The 25,228-nt window shown below is 41.6% G+C and overlaps 1 protein-coding gene across 1 annotated transcript in view; it reads right to left on the bottom strand.

Moving 5' to 3' along the window:
* Nucleotides 1-5,413: 5,413 nt before the first annotated feature.
* NEBL (nebulette) overlaps nucleotides 5,414-25,228 on the bottom strand; it is a 108,358-nt gene continuing 88,543 nt past the window's right edge. Inside the window, 2 exon segments of the mRNA XM_053894872.1 lie at nucleotides 5,414-10,771; nucleotides 12,638-12,744. Of these exon segments, the coding sequence (XP_053750847.1) occupies nucleotides 10,595-10,771; nucleotides 12,638-12,744 (284 nt within the window). The 3' untranslated portion in view covers nucleotides 5,414-10,594.

The following is a 25,228-nucleotide window of genomic DNA, read 5'->3' as shown; positions in this document are numbered from 1 at the left end:
AGGCCCTGCTCTTCCGGTCTTTCAAAGGAGACAACCATGCCATGCCTTTCTGAAGGTGGGGCGGGGTGGGGAGGGGGTCAGACTAAACACCTCTGCTCCCTTGAAAGTCCCCGAGTCTCAGGGGAACACGCGTGGAAGGTCAGGACCCGTCCAGTTCAGGAATGCGACAGTACCCGAACTCAACAGGACACAGAACCTATTTGCTCCCCTCAGGTGAACACAACTTTCTCAGATTAAAAAAAAAAAAAAAAAAAATCCAGAAAAAAGCTGGGCCATCACACCATCCTACGTTCCAAGAACATACCCCAACCGGTACTCACATGAGGCCAATTTTCAGCATTTTCCAGATGCGTTCTGAATCTCGCTTTCCAAAATAAAGGGAAAGCCACACAACTGCACGCAGCATTATCTTGTGGACGTCACATGCAAAGGCGAGAAAGGATAAACAGGGACATTCTACTTCCTGTCACTGACATAAGTTTGAAAGATGAGAACTCCATCCACCCCGTCCATCATAATCTAGATCTGTGCCTAAATATAATTAAATTGAATCTGTCAACTCTCCAAGGGTTATATATCACGAAACTACCATTTTCGGGCCTCAGTCGTGATCACGTAATGTATATCAAGACCAGAAGTCCCCCTCCAAGTTCTGAAAATGTTTCAATGTGTTTCAAACATGAAACCTTTCCATGAAACTAAGAGGCTGGCACGTGATTATTGTTCTCCTACCATAAACATTTTTTTTTTTTTTATTTGCCTGCTTTGAAAATAAAATCATTATTGGAGCCCATCGTCTTCCCCCACGTTCCAAGACATAAATCACAGAAAACGAAAACATCTCCCTGTGCCTGTCCCTTGTTCTTCCAGGGGGAGGGTGGCCGCAGGCAGACAGGAGCCACATTGCCTGGCCCACTGGGGGCTGGTGCTCAGACACAGCTGAGAGCAGACTTCGCGGGTGGGTCACACAAAATAAGTTAATCCCATTGGGTTTTCAGGCACCTCTTCTCCCAACCCCACTAAAATGAACGTAAACCAGTGGGAATATGGTTTTAGACAAAAGAAACTATGTGTCATTACAATACAAATATAACGCTGTAGTTGGCTCATATCAGAATTTCCTTCTTGGAAAAAAAAGAAAAAGTAACATAGCAAAAAGATACAGAGGTCCAGAAATCACTTGGTGGCACTGATTTGAAAGTCAAAACATTTCTTAAGGTGCCCTGGGTGGCTCAGTCGCTCAAGCGTCCAACTCTTGATTTCTGAACAGGTCATGATTTCACGGTTCGTGAGATCGAGCCCCAGGTCTGACCCTGTGGTAACAGTGCAGAGTCCCCCTGGGATTCTGTTCCTCTCCCTCTCCCTCTCTCTCTGCTCCCCCACTCCTCACGCTGTCTCACGCTCTCTCAAGATAAATAAACTTAAAAAGAAAAAACTCAAAAAATTTCCTTCAAAAAGAAAGATGTATATGAAGCCAGGAGAAACTTGTGTATATCAAGGAAGGCTCCCACAACAAGCCTTTTTATTAGGCATGGATGAAGGGAACCAAAAACACCCAAACTATCATCATTCGTTAATTTAAATGGGGCAAAGATACCCAAGATAAAGTGCACACATACCGTCTGACTTTTAAAGGAGGCAAAGGTTCAATATTCTTGCTAGAATTCCATATGCACAGCTATGATTTACCTCGGAGCAAGGACTTATTATAAAAAATTACCAACAACTTCCTTGCATTGCGAATAATTTTTCCCTATGTTGCCTGGTTAATGTAGCAAATCTAACTCATATCACACATTAGATGGAAATGACAACTCCCAAATCTGTGAAATCTAAAACGGGAGAGAATAAATGGCATTTTAATCAATGGTTCTGCTGCAGACTGTATGAAAATAAACTCCAGTAAACACATGCTTTTCAAAAAACATTCAGAGAGGAAGACACAGGAAAGCCTATGTAATAACCAGTTGTCCAAAAAGGAAGTGAAGTATTCCACATCTGTACAACTTTGCGTATATAATTAACTCTTTGCAACCTGCTCAATTTGTTTTTAATGTAAAAAAAAAAATCTTAAAATTTTTTTTTTAAGTTTATTTATTTTGAGACAGAGACAGCATGAGTGGGGACGGGGCAAAGAGAGAGAGAGGGAGAGAGAGAGAATCCCAAGCAGGCTCTGCACTGTCAGCACAGAGCCTGATGTGGGGCTCAAACCCACGAAACCGTGAGATCGTGACCTGAGGCAAAACCAAGAGTTGGCTGCTTAACCGACTGAGCCACTCAGGCACCCCTAAAAAAATCTTAATCAGAATAATAGAAGGGCAGTACCTTGTATTCATGCATGGTGCATGCCCTGATTTTTGTCCACAAAGAATTTCACTTTATTAAAATTACAAAGCTGCCATTGCTACTTAAATTAAAAATTGGCCGGAGACTGTAGCATTTCTATTGCAAGCTGCCCGCGATAAAATGTCCCCCCACGTCTAATGCTTGGATGGACAGAGACCATTGCCAGCATAGCTTCTAGCACTCAGTTCCCACAGCAGCTGCTCAGGAAAGCCCCCCACCCCCTCCCCATGGGTCCACAGCTCACCTCTGCCCAGCTGCCAGAACTCGGGGCACACTAGGCTTCCCTTTCACAGCATCTCTTACAGTGCAATCGGGCAATCATCTATGTATACGCAAGTATATACAAGTGTATAAATGTGTATCCTTGGTCGTTTAATGCCAGCCTCCCCTACCAGTTCATAAGCTATAGGAGGAAAGTTCTGTGTTCTGTTCCTTAGAGCACATAAACACTAAATCGATAGAGGCTAAATGTATAAATCACAGTTACTGCTTCGTCCACCTTAAACAGCTGTCACTGAGGAAAGCCAGAAGTAGGTACTTCTATTAGGTGAACGTGATAAACTCTACACTCCCAAAACCCACCTCGAATTGGGTATTTATGAAAGCTCTGCAGAAAATAACTACGCTCTCATCCCTAGAGTACCAGTGCCAATGTCTCTCTCTAAGGTGGCCCCATTTACTCCCTTCTTCTTTGCCAAACACAGAAATCAGCGAGAACATTCCTCTTAAACCTCCAAGCCCTTCTTTGCACATACACACTGGCTGCAGTTAAATGCATTTGATATCAACTATGGACACCCTTCCTAGGGCCCCGGGAAACAACTTCTAACTAAAGTGATTTTCAATGGGATAAATAGAGTATAACATATCACAAAAGAAAACAAAAGAAAATTACTTAAGACAACCTGGGAACGTTTGAACTGCAATAACGTAATTGGCATTCCAGTCACTTCTATCATTCAGTGTTTCGTGGTGGGGGACATCGTGCATATCTTTCCATCGTTCATGAAATTTGTTCCTTGTCCAGGTAAGAGGAGGTGGCTTCACAGTGGCAGCAGGACCGAGCCTCGGGCATGTGACACCAAGTGTCACCCTCTGCAGCAAGGTTTGGGGCTCCTGAATGGTGGGCACCACCTATTAACAAGAGTTTCTTCCCGTCTCCTTATGGCTCTATCATATGCCATATGTCACTACTGACCTTTACTTTTTCCTCTGTCGACTCTCAATACATTTCCCCCACTTCGTGACTTTACTTACTCATGACTCCTGCTTACTCAAAGCGTAGGCTTACTCCTGACTTCCTTCTTTGCGCCTTTTAACTTTTCGTAATACAACCAGTTAACCAACTTGCTCTATGTCGTGAACTCGGTCTTGTCAGAGAGATGTGGACAGGATCAGTCACCACCATCCCTGTTGGACCAAGTTCTTGTGCAGTCCCCATTCAGGGCTCCCAGGCAGCCTATGAGTTGGTCACCTAGACCCAATCAGCTGTGATCAGGGTGGTGAGATGACACGAGATAACAAAAATTAATTTGGGCCACCGTGGTCTTGGATAGCGGCCCTCTGGAAAACCTGGGCTAAGAACCAGAAACTAATTCATTTAAAGAACAATCTAATAACTAGATTTGGGCCGCAGGAAAATTCCTTACTCTCTCAAGTGCATTTCTCTGTTTCAGTCTACTATTCTCTTTCATGTTTGTTACTTATTAAAAAAAAAAAATAGAAAAGTGTTAAAGATCAAATGCCATGGTATAAATACAAAATCAGTAACTAGGTCCTTTGTTCTCATATTGACTTTGTACCCTTTAACTCTGTTTTCTCATTCTGTTTTTCATAATTCTGCTGCTCCCAAATACAAATATAATAGACAAAGCCCTGAGAATTTTGCTTAGAACCGCAGAAAGTAGCTCACACTTGGCCCATATCCAGTTTTCTGCCACCACAAAACTCTTATTCAATCCCCCTGTGTAGGAGAAGAAGATTATAATAAAGAAAAGAACAAAACTTTCCTTCTATCTACTTTTTAATTTATTATGTCCGAGTATTTTTGTAAAAAAATTATTTTGGTCGCCTTCTCGTGGTCACGTAGATCTCAATTACCTAGAAAACTGATGTCACGATGTTTAAGTTAATAAAATGATAAGCATGATATATCCTAAATCCAAATTAGTTTAGTTCGGGGAAAAAAAAAAATCCTGCTAAGTTATTCATTACTCTGTGGCTTGGGTTATAAGGAGTAAATTTATTATCACAGAGGGAAAAAAAATCTTAGAGGGAGAAAAAGTAAATTCGTCAAATGAATAAATAATCTGTTCTGTAATTTGAAATATCATCAGCACATTGGATGATTAATATCGTACAAATATTCATTTGATACTTTTGGAATACGAAAAACAAAAGCTCAAGGTCAGGAAGACTTGTTTATTCTGTGAGTCAGTGTTCTAAATGTGTCATCCATACTGTTTATCAGTTTACAATTAGGAGGGTTTATGCACCATGAAAGAGGAACTTTCACAAAATAATATAGTAAAGCTAAGATCCTAGTCCCAGTAGATTCCTAGGAGGGTACAAACAGGGACTAACTCACTTTTTCCAACTAGAGGAAGTTTAGGGGAAAAAAAGCAATTATGTGCTATGATAAATGAGCCGTTCTTAGCTGAGAAATCAGAGCAACTCCCTGTTTCATGTACTCGATTTGTGCATTTTCTGTGCTTTGCTCCGAGCTGTTCCTTTCATCTTGCTAACACAAGAAAATTAAAATTCTACCATTGAGAACATATGAGGAATTTAATCTTGAAAGAAGTGAACTACAATGCTGTCCTATTGTAGTGCTTTGATATAAACTCAGATACTGAGCTGGAAAAAGCATAAGATTATTATCATTTAAAACTGTGTTTATTTGGGGGAGGAAGACACGTTTTGAATGACTCTCTAATGGAAGTGCACTGAAGCCAGCAGATAACTACGGTGTGATTTAATGTAAGTTGTCACGGTAAACCTAATTCCCGGGGTAGCAGCAACGACCCAAGCACCAAGAGACCAAGGTGAGAACCAAGAAGTAGAACCATTTTGTTATATCCTGCATTTATTTAAGCAAACCGAATGTGTAGAGATAGGAAATTAAAGCGTTGTAATGTCTTACAAATACAGAAAGAAGACACAGAATAATAATACCCTGAAGAGAGTGCATCCGAACACAGTTGTATCACAGAACATCTGCAGTGACCACATTGAAGCCATGGCCGACACATCCACCTGTCATTCTTGTTCTGACATCGTTCAAGGAGATTTAATAGATCAATCGGCGATTTGCTTTTTCAACAAATACCACTACTCATGATTATAGTAGCCTTGAAGGGTTTGTGAGTGACTATACTAAACACACATGATGCTCGGCTTAAGGTGTTATTTCAGTGCCGTTGTACATTATCCCGGGGGAAATAATGTCTTAGTACACAATTACTGTGACATCCACTAAAATGTGAACTAGTTTGCATAGGTTAGTCCTTTGGGCGGCACGATGTTGCTCTAGTCCACCAAGGCTTAAAGATTCACAGTGTAGAGGAAAAAAACATGAATTAAAGCATTTCTACTAAAATATATTTTAATAGCTGGTGTTAATTTGCATAACAAAAGCCAAATTATGTTCATAACATCGTATCATTCTATAAGCCCCTTCGTTTCAAAAAACATCGTTTCCACCCAAACTGTCTGCTCTCAAAGTTAGCACAACCTTGCAAATGAATCATCAACCACAACTGCACATTTTTGGAGCAAACAGAATCCAAACTGCACACTGGTTTAGTTCTCTATTCCCATCACAGGTCAAAGGCCAACATGTCCACACCACGCCTGCCACAGGTCTGGTGCTGCCTCTAAAGGCTCCACCATTCATTGTATGGACACTGAAGAAATGGGACTGTGATGCGGTTTTCTCTTTACCTTCAAAGCAAATCATTCTTTACAGCAACTGGATTACAAAGAAGCGTGTACTATGCGAACCGGACACCGTGTAGCAAACACAAAAAGCATCTGAATTCCATGGCTGTACTGAAGTGATATGGACAGCTGGGGAGAAGTCTGCCCTGGGGATCCTTCCAGGCTTGTGGACCCCAGCGGTCTAGACATCGTGAAATGACGGCCACACAAGCATCATACAGTGTCCTGATTTTTTTTGATTTTTTTTTTAATGAACAGTTGACAGTCAGCTGCCTGGAAAGGATCCGAAGGGCCATGGAATACTTCAGAAAGAGACTTCCGTTTTAGCATTCTTAACTGAGTTCGCGTTGTTCCTCGCTTAACTGAAGCTTTCTCGCCTCGGAGTCACGTTACCCAGAACATGCACGCTCTAGCCACTTTTAGATTATCAGAAGCAAATAGCTAAGGTATAATGACATTTATGAAGTGAATCTCATCTTCTGCAATGAATTCAGCCTCATAACATAATGCTTCTATCTTACAATAGGTATTTTAAGTCTCAGGCCTGAAGTTAATGTTTATGCATCCTGACTATATATAGAAATCCACAAAGAACCTTTCAGAAATAGATGGGGAAAGTCAGTGTTTTCTAAAGTTCTAAACCTTTACAGGTAAAATACAATCGGTTACCACCTTCCGGGTCTGTCAGGAGCGTCTCACTCCCCCACCACAAAAATACCAGTCGTGTATAATAAAATATTACTATAGAATAGATAAAAGTTTGCTTGCTTGCTTGGTTTTCTTTCCAAGACCATCATGGATTAACAAGGGCAATCAAAAAGGCACCTTTTTAAAATATATCTATATTATAATTTTGGTATAAACTCCATCCACTTTATATAGGGGATGTGTTATTAAAGGATCACACACGTTTTCTTTATCTTTTCATTAAAAACATGTCACTGCACGTGGACGCACCTGAAAAAGAGATGTATGTACCTCCTGAACTTCACTGTTCGAGAAAAGTCTGTTTCCTGCCCTCCCGCAGCGTCGTCAAGCCCGACGGGGAGATGACGGGGGAGAAAGACCGCGGGCGGCCTGCCAACACCACATCTCCATCATCTTCGAGCAAAGAACCAAGCTCTTTGGCAAGAGAGGGGCCAGTCCAACCTCCTCCAAGTTCACAACAAGGTGCCCTTAGAAATTGTGCTGGCAAATTCCTGTGTGGACTCTGGAGGTGGGGGAAGCCTGAGGAACAGGCAGGGACCACGCGGGGATCTGACAACCAGATACAAATTTTAAACTGGGCTACGCTGCGGAAGTGTAAACAGGACAAGAGGGTGTGAAGAAATTTGTTTTGCCACAGGTGAGAAATAGAAATCCTCCCTAGAGAATGAGAATTAGTAAAAACGCTTGCTACAAAAACTCACAACACAGGTCCTCTATCCTGTTGGCTCTGCTTTTCTCAAGAGAGACAGGATCCGCGTGGAGTTGTGTTTTGGGAACCTTATACGCACGTGTCAACCTGCTCCTTTGTGCTTTTTATCAGGCTTGAGAATGCATCAGATTCAGAAAATCAAGTGCATGCTCCCTGTGCTTGAGCATTTCCCAGTCTCCTTTAACTTGATTTGTAAAAGACGGATTTTTTTTCCAACCCTTCCTTCGCCGCCAGCGTTATGTATGAGATACGGGTCGCCAAATTGAAGGGGGGAGGCGCGTGCAAAGTGGAACACCTGTTCGAGAATGTAGTTTTGAAAAATGATCCTGTAAAAATAGCACTTTGGTATTATACATGTATGTTTCCTGTATTTCTGCCGAGATGCTCAATATCCTGACAAGTTTTAGTAACAGTGACATTGTCAAGTTATGGTGTCGGGAGCACGTGACATCTCGGTCTCCCTCAGTCTTTATGGTAGAGTAACTGCTCTCTAGTTAAATTCTGAGCAGGCCTTGACTCCTAGAGGCTGGGAGCAGAAACATCCCGCTGTGCAAACATTATGGGAAGCTTCCAATCTTAGGAGAATTATTCCCCTAATAATTATTGACTTCTACATTCCATGAATCTGATTTTGAAATTAGTGGATGAGAATGACCGTGGAGCATCAAACTGCTGCCTTACGGTATTTTCTCAAAATCATAAGCATCATGTCAAGTCTGCTGCTGTTCAAATGTGCTATTTCTCAAAAACTGTACCCGTCCCACACTTAGTCTGCAGATGTCATCAACGACTTCACAAAAAGTGGACTGTCTGGGGGAAATATAAGTAAATCGAGCAAGTTCATTGCCCTAGGTTTTAATGCACAGAAATTTTTGTAAGAATGTTTCAATTTCAGCTTGTGTTTGTCGGTTTGCCTACGAGACTATCAAAACACGAATGGGGTCGATTTAATCATGACCGACCGTTTCACTGGTAGAAAAAAATCAGTCCAGTTGGTTATGTAGTAATCTGTGAAACCCCCTCAAAAAGACTCTCTAGTTTTTTTTACCCAAATTCCTGTCTTTTCTTTTTCTGTGAATGTCTTACAGATGCAGCTCGAGTGTAACAAAGCTTTATTTGCTCTTTTAGCCGGATCGAATGAAACTATCGATTTTCAAAAGTATGCGCTAACTTTTCAAAAAGTATAAATGAGTTAGCATTTGGTTTTGGACTCCTAAACACTTCAAAAAAAAAAAGGTACTTTATAGGATGTTTTGTTAATTTCTTTGCATATACTATAGAAGGGAGATATCCCCAAGATCCATACATTTTACCATATTTCTGTGACGGCTTTTCCAGCTTCATCACTGTAGAGTGAGTCTGTAGAGTCAGACCTCCAAAAACACTACCCTCCTGCACGTCTGAACCCATCAGAAAGACACAGAGTCGCTGATGGACGTGCATTTCTCCAGTGATCTAGACTGTGGACCACAGGCGAACCTTCATGAGCCACCAGCAAGGGCTGTAGCATGGCTGTGAGTCCAGAAAGAGCCTGCAAGCTCTCTCATTTCAAATTCGAGACAGGACAACAGTTGCTTTTTTCAGTGGACAATCTATTGGGCCTATACCTAAAATCTCGGTTGGCAATTTCACCTTACCCCCTGAATGTGGTTTAGAAAAGAAAAACCAGAAGAAAGTGGAAGGGAAGTCTTTCCAAGTCTAAGCGGTTTCGGTGGCTAGATTTCCATTCCCAGATCTGAATGCCGTTTTCCAAAACAGGAAACCGGCTCATCTCGGTGTGGAGGGGGGGACTTTTTGCTCACGTGTCGCCTCTAGTACACTGCGTCGTCACTGGCTCCTAGTCCGTTTTCTTTCCTTTTCAATCAATGGCGGCATTAAGTTAATGAAAGTTGCTCAGTAAACACCTAAACCACTTATGTGCTAGAGTAGACGTCTATTTCCTAAAGGTGTAAATCCTTCGAAACTAGAGTGCAGGACAGCGAGAGGATCTCAAGCAACTTTTCCAAAGATGTTTTTCTGATGAGCTGGCCGCTAGAGGGAGGGGCTGTGAGGTTATCAGCCACGGTTTTTGTTTTCATAACAGGGACGGGCAGTGCGGCTGCCTATGTTACAGAGCTTGAACCTACGTGACATGCAGCAGGGTAAAAGCTACTAGGGAAAGAACAGCGATGACTTTAAACTTTGCCCTTTGCGGAGTAGCTGTGACATCATTTGGTCCTGACATTCTGTGCAGTCAAGCGTAGACTCGGGCCCACAGGATGTAAGTGGAGAGAAGGGTATCCCTTGATACAAATGAGAAATAAATAGACCCAAGTCAGCCTAGGGAACAAGGAAATGTCTGTTCGGTAGAAGTTTCTAGGTCCCTAAGGCCACCAGTCAGTATAATTGTAACCAAACTGTCATTCTGCCACTGCTTATGTTTATTAGGCAATTTTCACTTGAATTGGAAATTCCCCAATGACTCAAAAGCTAACTGTTTTTAAACCATTGGCCGTGTTACTGAATTAAGAGAATCGGCTTCTGGTGGTTCCAAAGTGACAGCTAAGAAGTTTCAGAGACTTGTTACATTTAAGGGACACTCAACATCTCTATTAAAGTCTACAAAAATACATTTCCCAGCGGTGTTCGAAAGCCAGTCAAAGGAAACCATTAACACAGTTAGCAGCACCAGGGTCTCCAGACCTAAAGATTTTGTTTACAGCAACTCCTGAAAATGCTGCTGTTTTCAGCCCAGAAGTCATTCCCTCTTCCTGGTACCTGCGTGTCTAATTGTCAAAGTAGAGAGAGATTATTGTAAAATAACTGCCAAGTTGTCTTAAAAGTATCTTCTAGCCTTTAAAAAGATTAGGTCTAGTATACATTAGAATAAAGCTCAAAGACAAGGGGAGATAATTAATTAACAAACTCGATGTAATTCGCCGGGAGCATCCCCGTTTTCCCAGTTCTCTGCACCGTGCCGTACATCCAGCCGTCGTCGATGGGCTGCACGTTGACGATGTAGTCGCCGTCCCTGAAGGAGACTTCGTCTTCATCCTGGGCGCTGTAATCGTACATGGCTCGGTAGGTCCTCTGAGAAAGGAAAGAGCGGGTCACGTGACGGATACGAACTAGTTACGGCCACAAATGCCAATCACAGCAAGCCAGCCCCCACGCGGTAAGGTAACTACTAGGAATGTTCCCCAGTATAGGACTTATTTCTGGAGATCTGCACACCTGAGCCTAGCGTCTGTCTCAGTTGTGTCCGGCTCCAGTTTACCAGTCTAGCAAAAAGGTTAATGTTTGGGGGCCCAGAATGGGGACAGAGAAAGGCCCTAGCTACAATCACCAGCCCATCAACAAAGTAAGCTTTGAAGCAGTAAAGCCACCTTCCCCAGCTACAGATAACCCCAGAGACCTCAGGTCATGGAGATTCTCCCCTCTTCCACATTCTTCAGAGAAAAGCTCTCCTAGTGGAGACACAGCCGCGTCGCTATTGCTGTCCCCCATCCCCGCCAGGGAGAGGAAATGAATTTTTCTTAAACAGATACAAAGGATTTTTGCTTCCTCTTAAAAACACGTAACACAAAATAAAAGAAAAACACATAATATACTTACTTTGTAGGTTTCTGAATCCCGGTGACAGAAATTTAGTACACAAGTGTTCTGAATCTTGAGGTACGCATAACATAATAGGGAAAATTTTCACTTTCTAACTTTAAACTATATTACAAAGCTGTAGTAATCAAAACACTGTGGTACTGACATAAACACATAGATCGATGGAACAGAACAGGGACCCCAGCAATAAACCCATGCATATATGGTCAATTAATTTATGATGAAGGGGCCAAGAATACATAGCGGGAAAGGACAGCCTCTTCAGTAAATGGTGCTGGGAAAAGTGGACAACAACATGTGAAAGAATGAAACTGGGCCACTCTCTTACACCATACACAAAAATTAACCCAAAATACGTTAAAGACTTGAATGTTTGACTTAAAAGCATAAAACTCTTAGGGAAAAAAAAAAAAAACAAAACATAGGCAGGAAGCTTCTTGACATTGGTCTTGGAAATGATTATCTGGAATTGATACCAAAAGCAAAAATAACCGTGTGGGACCACATCAAACTAAAACGTTCCTGTGCAGCAAAGAAAACCACCAACAAAACAAAAAGGAACGTACCAACTGGGAGAAGATCTCTGCACATCACACGTCTGCCGTGTGGTTCGTACCCAGAGTATAAATTTAGTTTCACCACATTTGTTTTCATTACAGACCAAGAATTTAGTTAATGTGAACGCTGGAAAATCTCAAAATTCAGTGAATTCAGGGACTGAGGAAACTGGCTGAGACACAAAGAAGGTCAGAGCTGGTAAAGCTGAATTCCAACTGCTTAGAAGGACCGCTTGTTGCTGAGGGCTAAGGTTAAGCTACTGTGTCCGGAGGGTGGAGAGAATTTAGCACAAGATGCCCATGTGACTAGATGACCTTGAACAGTGTTTCCAAACTTCACATTTCGTGAAGGAATCAGGAAGTACTTCAAGATTTCCAGTGGGAGGTTTCGAAGACATACGCTGGCCATGTCATTTGGGCTGTAGTGGCCATTTGGATTGCCGGCCATTTGGATTAATGTGACCCGATATTTGTGCTTTCTCGACCTGAAGGAAGATCACAGTTGGCTAATGCCCATCGTGAGGTCACAATCAGGATATCGTTCTGGTAGAGTCTTTCTATGTTTTACTGGTTACATGTTTTCACATCATGCTTTCCTTTCTCAGTGGTTTACCTCTGTAAGTCTTTTGCTTTCTTCAAAAGGGCACAAACAGCAAGGTCAGCATTTACCCTTTATGTGAAAATGGAAAATATTCCATGCAAATCGATTCCATATGTATTTCTATTTTGGAGACAAAACGGGAAGAGCAGGGAAGAACAAACACTTCAAACTGATACTTACTAGATTTGGTGAGTGCTGCATTGACCTCACGGATGACAGGCTGGTCTGGTGCATGTACCCATAGCCTTGAGAATGGCTTTGCTGATAGGCTCCAGGAAGGACAGGTGCTGCACATTAAACACACACACAGATGCCTCAAAGCGAGTCTCAAAATACCCCTCCCAAGTCCTCAAGTGACGCCATGCTCTGCTAGAATCCTCTGAAACAAAATGCCATGTCCAGTGTCTTGTGCAATTGGGGTAGTGATGTTAATAGTGATCTCTAGATTAGCACACATTTCGGCCACTAAGCACAGACAGAGGGAATCAGTTTAACAGGCGGTGAAAATATGTTCTAGAAATATTTGTGTTACTTGACTGCAGATGCTCCGTGCAAACAACACGAGTACAAAACAAAAATTTCCCATAACCTTTTAACAAAATCTCATTTTTACTGAGCTATGTAATCCCCTTAGACAGTTTCTAAAATAAAAAAAAAAAGAAGAAGAAGAAATGTTGGGGGCGCCTGGGTGGCTCAGTTAAGCGTCCGACTTCGGCTCAGGTCATGATCTCGCGGTTCTGAGTTCAAGCCCCGCATCAGGCTCACTGCTGTCAGCGCAGAGCCCGCTCGGATCTTCCGTCCCCCTCTCTCTGTGCCCCTCTCCCACACTCTCTGTCTTTCACAAAATAAATAAATAAATAAACTTAGAAATTTTTTTTAAATAAGAAATTTTTAAAAATTTAATCCGATTGGCAAACCAATGATAGAGTATGAATGTTTTCACAGAAATAACGAATGCTCTCAATATTTCAAGACATACAGCTGAATACAACTTTACAAAGATGGTAAATATAGCATATGGTTAGCTTAGCAGTTAATAATGAGTCTATCCCCCTAAAAGAAGACTTTATTTAGAATATATAAATTCTCCATTATATTTTGCCTGTAAGTCAAGACTAAATAAGTCGGCCGGGTATGTTACAAAAGCCTAACAAATCAAACCATGTAAAGAATTTCATAAACATCCTTCTATGTCAAAAAAAAAAAAAAAGCAAAAGAAAAGAAAATAGTAACATAACATTCACTCACTGTGTGCTGTTCTTATCACTAATTGGGACATTCAAAAGACATCATTCCTGTTTTGAAGAACACTGAATTCTAGAGAAACCAACAGAGAAACTAGATACAAACCCCACAAACTCAGTAGGTGGATGCTTGCGTGTGTGTTTCTAAGTATATTTAATTATTTGTAATTAGAAGCATGGGGCTGGCTATGAATCAGAGTATTTTGCTAGCACGCCCTTCGTTGTATCTTGAATAATCATATGATACATTAGTAAGACTTATACATGTGCTATAAAAATCCATAATAGGTTTCCATTTTTGCTCAACTGGGTTGAGTATGTAAAGTAATTACCCTAGGTTGATTGATTTAGGACAGTTTTTATAATAAAAGAATAAAGCTGATATAATTCTTGGGTACTATAAATAATTAATATTTTATAAGTGGCATGTGCAGTCTAACGATATATGAGAACGTCAAACTTTAAAGAAGTTGAATCATCAGAAAATTACAAATCATTAATGTGTTCTCCAGATAACGGTGATATTAGGTTGAATGGAAATTTTTAAAAAGTTCTTGAATTAATTCACATTACAGTGTGGCTACAGATCGTGTTTATTTATTGTCTCGATGTTCAAAGAGACAAAGGGAAGCTGCCAAGAGAAGCTGCCAAGACCTTTACTTGGATTGTAGAACACTCTAAAGTTATTAAAGCATTAAATATCAAATACTTGAGAACATCGCACTTCTTAACATTATCAGCTCAACTTAAATATTTAATGTCAAGAGGAAGTCAGGCATATCGTCAAAATTCACTCATGAAGAAAAAATAATGAAATCCCTAAAAATATCTAAGTCCACTTAATCAGCTGAGGAGAAGAGGCTTTTCTGTGTGTTGGATGCCCTGCCCATTCATTTCTTCACTCCCTCGATACTCAGCAAATATTGACTGAGTGAGTTCACGTGTGCCCAGGGCTTACTACATTGCCTGTCACTTAGTAAGCCTCCCTAAATTTTAACAACTATCACCATCCACTACGTTCAAGGCATGCCAGGCATGAAAGGAGAGGAGTGACAAAAACAATTGCTCTCCCCAAGCAATAGTGACCCTGGACATCTGTCCTTTGCCGAGCTGAAGACTTGGCTCAGAATACTTAGGGCATTTCCAGTTAAATATGTAAGTCAAGGGCACCAATTGTACCCCCAGACTGGCAGCCGTGACTGGTTTTTAGCCATTGAAACAAATCAGTGCTGAGGCACCTGGGTGGTTCAGTCGGTTGGGCGTCCGACTTCGGCTCAGGTCATGATCTCACGGTTTATGAGTTTGAGCCCCGCATCTGGCTCTGTGCTGACAGCTCGGAGCCCGAAGCCTGCTTCCAATCCTGTGTCTCGTTTTCTCTCTGCCCCTCCCCCACTTGTGCTCTGTCTGTCTCTCAAAAATAAATAAATGTAAAAATAAAAAAAAATTTTAAACAAGTCAGTGCTTTATAACTTATTATTTTAATCTATTGGTAAATTCTAAAAGTTAAATGTAAAACTCCTATAAACTTGCTTAAAATAAAAAAAAAAAAACTTTTATCCTTTGTTACACTATCAAACTGACCTTCATCTTCTGATGTGCAGAGTTAAGCAAAACCATCTTAAAATATTTTGAGGGAAAACTACTAGGAAAAGACAATGATGAAAAATATTTTTAAACATGCTATCTCGTATGCTGTAATGTGTTTATGTTTATATAATTTTATGTCATAATCCCAGGACTGACAATTCAAGAGTGTTGTTGCACAGTGTTCTCTAATTTTGGCTTTTAAAAACCAAGTGTATTCATGCCTGTTCGACTGCTCAAACCTGACCTTCAAAGAGAACCTGTAGCCACTGTCAAATATAGCAAGAGAAGAAAGTGATGTATTTGCCCTAAATCTGTGTGGGTTGGAGAGAACAGGGGAGAGTTTAGAAGGAGGAACCTTGGGGTAAACATAATCTATCTTGTTCTTACGGTTTCTCCTCATGCCTTTATCGATTCCATTTCCCTCTCCAGCTGCATTACTTAATGCACGTTCCTCAAGGGCTATCAAACCTTGTTATCTGCCTTATACCTGATACAATAAAAGAGTTTTTAGGAAGCTCCTATTAGAGCTATGAAAAACATAACTGAGAGCCCAGAGGAATCAACTTACTAAAAGCACATGCCAATCTAAAAAGAGGCACAGACATTGCTTTTTTTTTTTATTGTTTTGGTACGTGATTTCTTTTGTATGTAGTGTAGGTAAAATAAGCAATAGGAGATTTAAAACAATGGCTTTGGAAATTGGGTTTATTAAGAATTTGGGTGAAAGATAGCTAGTCTGTGTGTGTGTAACATTCTTCCATGAAAATACGGAACTCCAAAGGTTTTGCAAAAGCAAGATATTAGGCTCAGGCCTAATATCAGAGAAAAACATATAGTGCCCTCTTCCTTCAACCAGGGGTCAGATTCCACCGGCACTGATACAGATGGATAATGGCGAAGGTACCATGACAGTCTTCCAATTCAAGAGTCTTGAAGTGGAAGAGTTTTTTATTACAATGGCGTAAGAGTCATAAAACAATAGTTTCATTATCCTAAGGCAACAGCAAACACACAAATGTGACTCAATCTTCATTTCACACTGGTAAGATTTATTGACCAGAGGTCTGGAAGCTGACTCAAGCTTTAAGGATTTCAGGCTCTATTTGGAATGTCTCATAGTATTTAGAAAACCAGAATCTCTCCTCTCGTGCACCGTAAAGTTCTTCCACAAACAGCCAATACTAATATTTTCTATTTAACGTTTCTCCTTATCACGGAAGGAGATAAAGCCAAGATCAAGAAGCACGCAGACACAAAGATCATAAAACAGAGGGTGAGAATGGAAGAGGAAACATGTTTTGGAAGCTTCGCAAATCTGAAGCTGCAAAAATAAGGAAATACGCGTAAACATGCGCAGTAGAATAAATGAACCAAGGGTATGCACCCATAATAAAAGGGGAAGAATATTCAAAAGGAGGCCAGCCCACTGTGGGGGAGAGGTTCAGAAAGCCTCACCATGACCATAGCATAATAGTAGATGGCCAAACGCCACACACAAAAATAAGAACAGTGCCTTAGCCCATTAGGGTTGGTATACAAAAAAATACCATAGACTGGATGGCTTAAATAACAAACGTTATTTCTCACTGTTCTGGAGACTAGGAAGTCCAAGATCAAGACACCGGCAGACTCAGGGGCGCCTGGGTGGCTCAGTCGGTTAAGTGTCCGACTTCGGCTCAGGTCATGATCTCCAGTTTGTGAGTTCGAGCCCTGCCTAGGGCGCTGTGCTGACAGCTCGGAGCCTGGAGCCTGCTTCCGATTCTGTGTCTCTCCATCTCTCGGCCCCTCCCCTGCTCATGTTCTGTATCTCTCTGTCTCTCAATAATAAATAAAAACATTTTTAAAACAATTTAAAAAAAAGACACTGGCAGATTCAGAGTCTGATGAGGATCCATTTCCTGGTTCATAGATAAACTACTTCCTTCAGCTGAGCCCTCGAATGGCAGAGGGGCTGAGGGAGCCCTCTGGGCCACTAAATCCACCCTCAGGACCTAGTCACCTCTTAAAGGCCATACCTCCTACTACCATCATTTTGAGGATTAGGATTTTGACATGTGAATTGGGGAGGGACACAAGCATTTAGTCTGTAACAGCTGGCTAACCGTAAACATAACATAAGCAAAGAAAATAATTTGGGAGTGTTTCTCATAGGCTTACTTTAAAAAAAAAAAAATTCAGAATAAAGAGAAAATCACCCTTCAGAAGGTTTGCAATCAAGAATAGAGGATACAATCACATTACTGTCCTATTTTCTTAACAGCTGACTACAGTTTTATTACCTACTATGTGTCAAAGAACTTAGAGAATCGTGGGATGTTTTTGTTTTCAGAATAAAGAATCTCGATTTGGGCAACCACAGGGGAGTTGCAAAAATGAATGATGACCGTAAATGGGAAAGTATGAAGATACTGCTGGCCTTGAAGTAAGTATTAAATAAGGAGCCAGAACCTCATCAGATCTCATCTTGGCCATGAGCAAGGTGGCTGAGCTGACTGGTAATAAAATAGGCCCATGATGTAGACCTTTTTGCTCAAGTAGCTTTTACGGGTGCCATCAAGGGTTCCAATTCAGAGCCTCACTTCTTCCTGGCATCTGATTCTCTCCATAAGCCCCAAGTGAGCGCTAAATCCACAACATTTATGCTGAATTCAGCGGCAAGATGCTTTTTTTTTAATCTGATAGAATTCTAAGCACTCTAGAAAATTCTTTCCCATCCCTGCAGAAGACAGAAACAAGCCAGATTGCCTCCAGGTTTTTGTTTGTTGGTTTTTAATTATAAGCTGTAAATAGACAAGTACCTAAGAAACCAGGTTACTGCATAATAAGCTATGAATCAACAGACTTTAACATAAAAGTGAGATAACCTACAATTGAGTTAAAATCACCAAGTTTTAAAGACAAGCATAATCATCGCTGGGATACAAAACAAGTGCTCAAACTTTGGAAACCATATGTAAAAATAAAAGCAATCATTACTATTTCCTATGCTAAATTTCCAGCTCTGGCCAGGCCAGAACCTTGTGGGAAGGAAAAGGGAACAGAGACAAGACAGGGAATCAGTTACTCTGTGGGTGGGTTTCCATTCTGGCCTCATACTGAATTCACCTGGGATCTTTTAAAACCATGTTATGTCCAGGTCCCCCAGACCAGTTAAATCAGAATCTGTGGGGTGGGAGTGAAGGAACTAAACGTCGCTGTCTTATTTTTTCAAGGATTCCAAGTGATTTACATGGGCAGCCACAGTGAAGAACCACCGAGCTATCTATCAGCTTTCTCCCCAACCCGACACAAATTTGGAGGCTCACGTGACCCTATTTACGTGATTCCTAAATTTGCCCTCTCCCCCTGAAACCGACTGAATATTTGTGGTGGCTGCTTCCAAGATTCATATGCTGAAATCCAAACCCCCAAGGTGATGGTATTGGGAGGTGGGGACTTTGGGAGGTGATCTGGGACGTGAGAGCAGAGCCTCTAGAATAGGATCCGTGCCCCCAAGAGAGGCCAGAGAGTAGCCAGCTCTCTTTCCATCGGGTGAGGGTACCAGAAGATACCAGTCTGCAACCTGGGAAAAGGGCCCTCGCCGAACTCAACTGTGCTGGCTGCCTGATCTCAGAGGCCCAGCCTCCAGAAGTGGGGGAGACGGATTTCTGTTGTTTGTAAGCTATCTGTGACAGCAGGGGAAACAGGCTAAAGAAAATACACGTCTCCCCCTCCGTGACTTGTTTGTATTTGTGGAGGCGAATGTTTAGCCCCAGACACGGGAAGCAACCGGGGACCGTCAGAAGAAATCTTAGCGAGAGGAAGCTCCCTGCGGAAGAATCCAAGAGTCCAGCTGTGCCGGTAAGGCGAGCACCAGGAGGCACCACCTAGGGAGGGCGAACCAATGGAAGCTGACCCCGCTTTGGCGAGGCTGACCAGAACGGGACCTCAGAGAGAAAGGGGGCTGTGCAGCCAAAAAATGTCTTTACAGATTCAAAAATCATCCCCCAAGCCAGTGCTAGGTTCCTACGATTTTCTCCTTCTTGACTCCTTTATCACCTTTGTTTTCTTTTCTATTCTCGGATAAATGTTATTACTCTAAGGTGTTGCAAACCCCCTTTAAGACAATTCAATACATGGGAACATACTTAATCACCTAGGTATGTGTCCCTGTGACACTTCATGGGGGAAAGATGTAACATAGGACTCTGCCTTCCGGAACATACGCTATGAATACAATAAAATTTGATTGGATGAAGTGCTTATATGTTAGAGGACTAATTCAGTTTGCTCAGGACTCGCCCAGTTGTAGCAGAGGAAGTCCCGCTCCCCACGAACCCCCTTGGTCTCAGTCCAGTTGGGGTCCCCCTACTACAACATGCCCTGTGCTCAGTGGGTCACACGCATCAGCTGGTGAAATCGCCATTCCCTTACAGGTGGCAAAATGCCCACATTTTCCAGATGAAGAATCTGAAGGTTAGAGAGGTGCAGTAACTTGGTAAAAAAAAAAAATATCAGGGCCACGTGGAGCTGGTATTTAAATACCAACGGTCTGACCCTAGAACCCTACAGTCTATGCTCTATCGTCTGACTGTACCACAGCAAAATGATATGGACGAAATGACAAGACAGTGTGAGACCAATGTGCAAATAAGCATTGTGAAATCAGAAGTGTGAAAGAGGGCGCTGTGGTCTGGAGAGCACAGGAGCTTCCAGCATGGAGGGCTTTGTGTGGAGTTGGAAGACTCCTCAGTGGACCACTCACTCCTGCGGCGGGGCAGACTGCAGAGAGGGAAAGGCGAAAGAAAAAGAAGTTTCGTGCGTGGGGAGATGTGGAAGTCGGCTTCGTCGGGGTCACAGAGGTCACTGTCACTAGCACGGACTCTTTCTGTGGTAGATGCAGGGTAGAAACTCCACAGGAAGTTTAGGTGACTGTGGTTGATGATGGGACGCTAGTTACATCGCTGGAAGAAATTACGGTGAGAATGAGTCATTCACTTTTGGAAAATCCAGCTCAAGTCATAGAAAACAGCATTACTTCTGAAGCAATGGCTTTCAGATTTCTTTTAAGGCTCTTTTTGGCATCTGATAAGTCTCTGGAGTGTGTGTGTGTGTGTGTTAGAGAGAGAGAGAGAGAGAGAGAGATTTGTTTCTTCTTCCCTTTGCCAATAGTATCCTATTTTACTCAGGACAATTGTCACTCAGTCACCTTATCCTGTATGAATAATTTCAAGTCTGGGTTTAAGCCACACGCCCTAATAGGACTTCAGCCACTCTCCCACTGAGCAAGGAAGACCCCCATCATGATGCCACCTGACAATTTTCAAAATCCTTCTGGAGGACACTGCCTGCAAGGACACTGTTACTCCCCCAAGTCAGCATCAGAATGGCGACAAGCACTACAGTCATGCTAAGAATTCAGTTGCAAATATAATAAGTCCAGAAGACTGCTTAGCCATTTCTTCTCTAAATTTAAATAATAGATTTACAATGTTGCTCTAGCCAAATAGAAGTCGGATATTTAAAGATTCCTACTTACCTATTAATCGCAAAAGGAAACATCCAGATTATGTACTTTCTAGCGCTATGCATATATGCATTACATCTTACCACTTCTTTTCTAGATTTGGCTTAGTTGCCCCAAAATAAGAATTTCTAATATATTGTTTTAAGTCTCTGCAGTTCGTAAATATTGAAAAAAGGGGCACTTGGGTGGCTCAGTTCGTTAAGCATCCAACTTCAGCTCAGGGCGTGATCTCAGGGCTCCTGAGTTTGAGGCCCGCATCGGGCTCTGTGCTGACAGCTCAGAGCCTGGAGCCTGTTTCGGATTCGGTGTCTCCCTCTCTCTCTGCCCCTCCCCCACTCACCCCCCCCCCCTTCTCTTCCTCCCAAAATAAATAAACATTAAAAAAAATCACTAAATATTGAAAAAAAGAATCACAAAATAAGCTATTTTTTACATTATCAGCCAGGTACACTTAGTCTCACAAGCCAGGAAAAGCAGTAGGTCGCGATTTCAAAGCTAACTGGTTTTTGTCACGAAAAAATAAGTCTGTGAATCTTCTCTGGCAGAATGGAACCAGGACACAGTGTGTTTTGAACAGAACTAGAGAGATTTAGAGTTAGGAATATCTGCTATTTTGCTTCAGAATAATCTAACCAGTTTACTCGTACATTTACATTTGAATATCAACTTGTGTGTTTCTTCTCTGATTTGTTTCTCGGTTTTAGCTATCTAATCCAGGAGAGACTCCCCAACTTGTAACTGTAACACAAACCACACATAGAAGCAGCATTGTCACTGAGGGAAAAGGAAGTGATTTTCGCCCCAAATTACAAAGTCTTTAAAAATGTTCTCATGGCACAAAATCAATAAGGTATGTATCGGTGTCTATGCACACACATGCATGCCATCTCTCAAAACAAAACAAAAAAGAAAATAAAGGAATTCACAGTATGGAAATATATATATATATAGATAGATATATATAGATAGATATAGATATATAGATAGATATATAGATAGATATAGATATATAGATAGATATAGATATATATAGATATACATATAGATGTATATAGATATATAGATAATGTAGAGATAGATAGATAGATAGATATATGTCTATATCTATAACTTTCTGACAAGAAATACATAATTTGGGGCAGTTCTTTGATAAGATGAAAGCAATAAAGAACTTAAGGATAGCAGGGATACAGGGATGCTGTTTCCATTTGGGTAAACCACAGCACTGAATCTAGTGTTCGACACAAGTTATGCCATGACTGAAAGGTCAGTTCATAGCAAATCCCGATTTTCCTCAATGAATACTACCATCCATATTGTGTAAGTCAGTCTCATCCAGAAAGATTCATTATTCAACAATGAAAGAAATTCTCATTATGCCATTGTAGAGGATAGTCTATAAATACCTGTTAGAGAAATAGACATAACCTATTTTTAAAGACTTTAAAACAGACTATGCACTTGGTTTATTCTTGCGCTAATCAATTCAAATACTGACCCTTGGGAAAAGCATCAGTCCACAAGTAGTTCCCAAATACAGTTTTATATTAGACACCCTTAGTGACAAGGCACACTAAATATCATATATAGACACATCTCAGGCTTGGGAACACTTCTGAATGAGCAAGTATATATTTTTTCAACCAACAGACATACACGAAACTGAATCAATGTGTCCCTGACATGATTTGAAGACAGGGAAATGTGGGCAAATGAGCATAATGGATTGTCTGGGCCTTGCGGAGCCCAAGGTTCAGTTTAAGGTAAGTGGCTGGGGCTGAAGAAATAGGCAGGTACCAAGAGTCACAGTCAAGTAGGGAGATGGGGAACAGGCCCCTGGAATCAAAGGCATGCAATTTTAAAAGATATTTTGACAGGATCTAGGTAAGAATCTGACAGACTAGTAAACAAGTTCAGTACACAAGGGTCAGATATATGCTGTAAGATAAAGATCCAAAGCCAGAATGTCTGAAAAAATGTGGAACGGGCAGATCAGGAACATTTTTGGAATAAGAATAGGCAAGGAGTAGGGAATCTGGCCACAAGAGAGGAAACAAACAACAGTGAGCTTGGGCAACAGGAGATAATGACCAAACAAAAGGCACAGACTCAACACAACGTCACCCGGCTGCATCAGCCCGTGGAAATTTTAAGTAGTTCCTGTAAAAAGTCAGGATCCAATCCCCATGACCTACTAGCCTGGGGCGGGAGGAGGTGGGGCACCTGGATGAAATAGGAAGTCGGGGCAGGAAAGGAAATGCATGACTGCAAAGGTAACATTGTGACTGTTTTATCTCTAAGACAGATATGCAAATATGTGTATCTACTCAGTCCGCCATCCAACTTGGATGTTAAATTTGATCCCTAAAACCCAAAACTACTCTTTCCATTTTCACTGCTGATGTTCAACATGAAAAACTCATTCTGTCCTTTCCACGTACATCACTTCACAATTTACAAAGCTCTTCCAAAGTTTTCGCATTTGACACATATGCTATGGCCACATTTATCTCCTTCCCGATGATCAAACCTTCTCTTTCTCCCCGATCAACTAGGCTTCGCAGGAAATACATTTCTAATGTTTTATTGTTTGCTACTTTCAGCGTCAGATGTTTCTCCTTCACACACATATGGAACCCTTTGATTTAATTTTGGCAAATCAATGAAAGACACATGTGCATCTTGGAACAAGTGCTATTCATTAGGACTTGATCCTTTTCCCAGCTTCACACTCAGAAGAGGAAACTTGTGACGCTGCCTTCATTCCCAGTCTACTGATATCAGGAGTAGGAGTTTTTCTCTAAGGACTTCAAATTCAATCAGAATCCGGAACCTTTTTCTCCAGGAACAAACGAAAAGTTTCTACCAGTTTACAATATGTGCTTTTTTGCAGGCTAGAGGCACCAGCTAGATGGCTACATGTGATCAGGTAATAGCTGACAATAGGATTTTACATTATAAAGGACTCATTTCTTTTCCTATAGATTAGTTTCATCACAGAAATTTATCTCAGAAATTGACCACAGAAGTATCTCAGCTATCAACTCTTGAAATCTTCCTGCACTTAAACGAAGACAGGAAAACATCACTTTTTGACGGATACCGCGCACTTCTCAAATTCAGATTGGAAGCAGCTCTCACATACAGGGAAATCATGCGACTGAAATTTTCTTGTTGAAGGCATTTTCCTTACGGAAGTCGGGCTAAGAAGGAGTTGGACTTTTTCAGGGGTCTAGAGCTGCCCATCGGTAGTCAGAAACCAAAAGTAGTGGCTTCCCTAGAAATACTGGCACGTTTATTTTATTTTTTCAATGTTTTTTATTTATTTTTTTGGGACAGAGAGAGACAGAGCATGAAAGGGGGAGGGGCAGAGAGAGAGAGGGAGACACAGAATCGGAAACAGGCTCCAGGCTCCGAGCCATCAGCCCAGAGCCCGACGCGGGGCTCAAACTCACGGACCGCGAGATCGTGACCTGGCTGAAGTCGGAGGCTTAACCGACTGCGCCACCCAGGCGCCCCTGGCACGTTTATTTTAAACAAAGACAGAAATACGAAGAGTTCAAAATCAAGAGTGTACTTCCTACTAAGTAGTTCTGGCTTTCTCATTTTAAGACTATGCTCACCATTAAAAACAAATGTATTTGGGTAGAATACCACTCGTAAAGCATAAAACGTAAATCCTCCATGCACAAAGAGGATCAACAGAAAAATTAACGCAGAGACCGAGCAAAGGATTGTGACATGGACACTGCTCCCATGAAAGGAGATTTTGAAACACCGCTGGTTGGATGCATATCCATCACTTTCGAAATATACTAATAGTCTAGTATTGTGCCTGCATTTACTATTGCTGTTCTCAACTTAGTGGTAAATTTAACTTTTAATGATGGCTGTTATCCTTCGGAACTCAGGGTGCATTCTGGGGTCTTTGCTGTGTCTAGGACAGGGGGGACTTGTGCTTGCACTCTGTCTCCTCTGGTTCACCCTTTATTCATCGAGCATTCGCGGCCCTGCGCTGTGTACAAGAAGCAAAGCTACATGGCACCTTTCATTCTCTGCCACCAGGGAGTTCACGATCAAACAATAAACTAGAATACACTGAGACGGAAGCGATACGAGGTATGAATTTCAGAATTCCACTTTAGTAAGTCCTTACTAAGGACAGTTGTCACAAGTGAAATAAAACATTGAAATGAGAGGTCTTTATGTGAGAACAGAAGTGTTAATGTAGGAATAATTTACTGATTTCTTGGTTATGAAAGGTCACCAGCTGACTCAGGCTTTGTAATAAACAGAGGTTACCGGGGCACCTGGGTGGCTCAGTCGGTTAAGCGTCCGACTTCGGCTCAGGTCATGATCTCGCGGTCCGTGAGTTCGAGCCCCGCGTCGGGCTCTGTGCTGACAGCTCAGAGCCTGGAGCCTGTTTCAGATTCT

This window comes from Panthera pardus, unplaced genomic scaffold (assembly GCF_024362965.1).
Source record: "Panthera pardus isolate Hobbes unplaced genomic scaffold, ASM2436296v1 HiC_scaffold_6, whole genome shotgun sequence".
NCBI classification, from domain to species: Eukaryota; Metazoa; Chordata; class Mammalia; order Carnivora; family Felidae; genus Panthera; species Panthera pardus.
Note: the sequence above shows the minus strand (reverse complement) of the source record. Positions and strands in the feature narration are given on the sequence as shown.